We start from the raw sequence: 5,000 nt of genomic DNA, 5'->3' as shown, positions 1-5,000 counted from the left end.
GAATGTACGTGCAAAGTTCCACCGCAATCGGACGCTGCGTTCATGATTTGCGCCATTTTGTTCAAAACGGGCCACTCCTGCAAACCTTAGATGTCAATGTTAGCCAATCAGGATGGAATATGAAAAATCAAACAGATCCATCTTGATCACATGACTATAGAGATCATGTGTACCGATTTGCATGAAATTTGGATAAAATCTGTAGGCTTAATCTCAAAATATGTGTGTACATAAGTCGGCCTCCTGGTGGCGCTATAAAAGGCTAATGTGAAAAATGCAGGGCAGATGTTTTTCCTTGGCCTCTAGGGAGTATGTGTGCAAAGTTTTACGCAGATCGGTGCAGTTGCAGTTAAAAACGCAATTTGTCCTTTTATAGCGCCACCATGAGGCTGATTGGAAAATTTCCAAGTGACATTTCTTCCTCGGCCTAGTGCGATTGTGCGTGTGAAATTGCACGGAAATCACAAGCTGCGTTCATGATTTGAGGCATTTAGTTCAAAATGGACCAGTTCTGCAAACTTTGGAAGCCAACCTTAGCCAATCAGGATGGAATATGGAAAATCAGACAGATCCGTGTTGATCACATGACTACAGAGATACTGTGTACTGATTAGCGTGATGTTTGGATAAAAATCTGTAGGAGTAATATAGAAAAATGGGTTTTGCACAAATCGGCCTCCTGGTGTTACTATAACAGGCCCATGTCAAAAACTTGGGCCAGAGGTTCTGAATTGGCATCCAGGGAGTGTGTGTGCACAGTTTCGCAGCGACCGGGCCAACGGTGCCGGAGATTAGCCGCTCACAGACAGATGGACACACGGACACAAGGACACACGGACGGACTGACGGACGGACGGGGTGCAAAACATACTTTCTCGCCATACCTTTTGGCCTGGCGGAGACAATAAAGACTTCTCTATATGAATACAATAACCTGTTCTGGAACCCTTAACAGTGGGTATGAGAGGTCGTCTGGTCATCAGAAGGTCCCTGGATCGACCTGACCTCCCATCTATGTGTCCAAGTGGCCCTGATCAAGACACGTTAAAGCCTAACAGATCCCCTCAGAGTGCACATGGGAAAGCCATCTGAACAAGCCATCTGCTGGGTGAATGCAGGACACTACTCACCAGTCTTGTCAGTGGTGGTGGTGTGTGAGGGTTTGTAGATCTCCTGACCGGGCAGACAGGGACACGGTCCCTCGCATTTCATTGAGATCACCTTCCCAGACATGCAGCCCTGGAACTCCAGCTTACACTGCAGAAAAACACAAAGAACCATGGGTAATGTAGTCTTTGTTTCCTTGTTTGTGTAGTCCTGGAACTCCAGCTTACACTGTAGAAACACACAAAGAACCATGGGTAATGGAGTCTTTGTTAGTTGTGTAGTCCTGGAACTCCAGCTTACACAGTAAAAACAAACAAGAATCATGGGTAATGGAGTCTTTGTTAGTTGTGTAGTCCTGGAATTCCAGCATAGATGGCATGCTAGAACTCCAAATGAAAACAACTTAACGTTTAATTTGTGTTTACTTCATGGATACCAGACGTTTTAACAATTAATTCCTCCTCACACACATGTATAAATATACACTGTATATCAATCATATCATAGTATTAGGCTACTTCCCAAGAAGGAACAAAAATAAGTAGAATTGTACAGCCTTAAAATAGGACAGGATCAAGGAGCAAGAAGGTCCTGGGTTCGATTCCCGCCGGGGACGCTGTGGGCACTGGGGGCGTGTCTTCTCCTCCGCGTCATCAGTGCCCATACCCTAGGTGGGGTTGGTGAAAGGGCCTACTCTGTGTGGAGTTTGCATATTCTCCCCGTGTCTCCCAGCGGGTAGTTAATACCCTCACAAAAACATGTAGTAATCCTGGTCACTATACTGCCTCCCCCTGGTCAGCCGGGGCGCCTGATGGAGGGGAAAGGAACTGGTTGGAATAACGTGTTCCTTCCACACGCTACGTCCAACCAGGGAAACTCCCCCCCCGTCAGGTGACAAGAAGGTCAGTTGGCTCTCATGCATTGAAGGAAGCATGAGCTCGGCCCTGGCCTCCCTGGCTGTGGGGGACTGGTGTAGCGCTGGTGTAGGGCTGGTGTAGCACCCAGGATCACTTAGGAAATTGGCACCGGGTGAAAAAAAATAATATATATATATATATATATATATATATATATAGACATGTGACATATATATATATATGACAGGATCACCATTATATCATTATTTACTGTTAAACAACAGCTACAGTTATATAATGGAACATCATACTCTAACTGTGTCTCTTTATTGATCACAAACTGCAATCAAATCTGCACATTTGGTGCAGCTTAGAGATCTCCATTTCTGACCGAGCCCGAACCTGGCTGATTTTTAACTCAACATTTTTTCTTTTCTTTTTTAAACATATGTTGCTATATAATATCAGTGGTTCTCAAAACTTTTTCATGTCAAGGACCCCCAAAATTATATGCATTTGACCACGGACCCCCCATCTGAAAATATTTAGTTCCAGGAACCTCCACGAAGCAAATATTTTAGTAAAAATTTTAGATATTTGCTTTCTTTTTCAAAAATAGCAGATCTACAAGCTCATAGAGCGGCACTCGGTGCCGCTCTATGAGCTTGTATATCTGCTATTTTTGAATAGCCAAATAAATCTAAAAATGACACAGATGCGTTCCTGGTATTCTTGTATTCTCTCCATTAACCCATTAGGGTTGATGGAGAGAATACAAGTTGTTGCCGCTGGCCTGGCTGCCTCATTCATACTTAACTGCACGCTGAATAGCCATTCAATCTACAAGCTCACAGAAGCTCACAATGCATCGCCGCCATCTAATGCGTTGAGGTCTTGGCAAGCAGACGGGTTACTTAAATGAGCCGTAAATCAGACAGACGACATGCAGACGCCGAAGCAGACAAAACGTTGCATGTTTTGTGTGAACAATTTTTATATGTGAAGTTGCCATTTTAGCAACAACATTAAGTATGTTTTCTCAAGCTCACTCTCTCTCTCTTTTCTTTTCTTTTTTGGGGGGGGGGGGTGTTATCAGACCGGTCTCAGGCCTACATTTATGGTAATTGTTGTGGGCCGGGCTCGGTTCGGGTCGGGCCTTATTTTTCAGGGCCGTTGAGAACTCTACAGCTACCAAACAAGCATTCGTATTAACACATTAGGTGCCAAAACCGGGAATCTCTGATTTTTTATTTTTAGCGCTTAGGTGCCAAAACCGTGAATAATCGTGAAAACAATGTATTTGTCTTTTTATTTTTTTCCACAAGGGGGGGGGGACGACGACTAGCGCAACTTTGGAACCACCCACGGTGCCTCTGAGAAGGAAGGGACAGATGGATCACCGTGCCAAAAAACCTGGCTCCCGTCCGCTCCCATTCTATCTCCTTGCAAATAAGCATATTTCCTTAACTTTTTACAGTGAGGAAAACGAGTCAATTTCGATGCACGATCACTCCGCCATGGCGACTCGCGTGAGAGATGATATTGTTCCAGGCGTTAGCCAGGACCATCCACCATCGTGCACGCATCCATTGTTTACAATCGGGTGCTCGTCGTGGAGTCAGCAGCTGTAAACAGCGTAGCGTTACAAACGGTGAGATCTCTGGCACTCAACGTACACTTTTTTAACAAAACTCTGGCACCGGATGTGTTACTGTTAACACATTGCCCGCCAAAATAATTCACCCCCCCCGCCAGCGTGATTACCTGAAATAGACAATCTTTGAAACGCTGTAGACGCCACGTTGTGTACAAAACAAAAGAAAACATCTTGTGGGTATAATAATTGGAAAATAGAACACAGATCTGCGTTCTTGGCAGGAAATGTATTAATAGTTCCACTGCGAAATACAGACGCACACTATGGACTGTGCTCAGGTACCCTGTGGATTATGAATCTGTGCCAATGGGTCATAGTTTGTTTGTTTGTTTGTTTAGTGGACTTTGTTTTCAGTTGCTGTTGGTAGTCATGGCCGCCAGTTCCCACCTGATGTTGTGTGGGAGTTCAGACTGCTCCACACCGTACTGAATGACTGCTAGCTTACATAAAGTCTTGAGACTAGGACTTAAATCTAGGATGTACAGGTCATTGGGCTTGTATGCGTCAAAGAGGATGACACGATCTCCCACCATGCAACAGCACATCTCATATATATTAGACGGTCCTTTCCCCTTGGTCTCAACCTTCTTCCAGGAGAAGGTCTCTGAATTGAATTTCCACAGATCACTGGCGGCGGTCTGGTTCCAGGTGCGACAACCAAATATGTACAGCTGTCCATTGTAGGCAAAGGCTGAATGAAGCCAGCGTCTTTCTGGAAGATGTGCAGAAGATGTGTTCAGCCAGCTGTCAGTCTCTGTGTCAAACACTCTGATGTTGTCCACACATACTAAAAACATCTTTATCCCGATGATGGTGGCAGAGTGATAGTATGGTACACGTGGTGGAATGCCTCTGGTGTTAATTAAAGACCAGACCATTGTGGTGGTGTCCAACTTGTAGATGTCATTGGTCCGTCCAGTCAGAGCTTTAACTCCTCCATAGATAAACATGACCTTCCCCAAGACACAGGCTGAGTGGTTCTCCCTCCCCTCTGGAACAGACCCAGAAACCCTGGGTTTAAACCATCTATGGGTGTCGACATCGAATGCATAAAGCACGCCTAGCTCTTTTGTATGGGAGTGACGCCCACCACAGATGTAAATGATATCTTCTATCAGCACAGCTGTGTGGTGGCAGCGCGAGGAGGGAGCCTCAAGGTGACGTTCTCCTCTTCCAGGTGTCACCGGGCGCAACGTCCTCCAGCGCAAAGACACTGTGTTGAACACGTTCACATCAATCTGACCCTTGCACCATTTGGTAAAGCAGTAAACCTTGTGCTCCACTGCAACAGCAGTGTGATTGCGTAGTTCTGGTCCTCCGCTCAGATGTGACGTCAAGCAGAACATTTCTAACACCGTAGTTTAAGTCTTGCTCTATAA

At 45.3% G+C, this 5,000-nt stretch overlaps 1 protein-coding gene across 1 annotated transcript in view; it reads right to left on the bottom strand.

The window, feature by feature from the left end:
• The window catches only part of spock1 (SPARC (osteonectin), cwcv and kazal like domains proteoglycan 1), a gene marked incomplete at both ends in the record, with an annotated part of 77,667 nt that overhangs the window by 20,509 nt on the left and 52,158 nt on the right, over positions 1 to 5,000 (bottom strand). Inside the window, 1 exon segment of the mRNA XM_080415675.1 lies at positions 1,131 to 1,257. Coding sequence (XP_080271801.1) covers positions 1,131 to 1,257 — 127 coding nt within the window.

This window comes from Gymnoscopelus braueri (genome assembly GCF_963280865.1).
Source record: "Gymnoscopelus braueri genome assembly, chromosome: 20".
Taxonomy (NCBI): domain Eukaryota; kingdom Metazoa; phylum Chordata; class Actinopteri; order Myctophiformes; family Myctophidae; genus Gymnoscopelus; species Gymnoscopelus braueri.
Note: the sequence above shows the minus strand (reverse complement) of the source record. Positions and strands in the feature narration are given on the sequence as shown.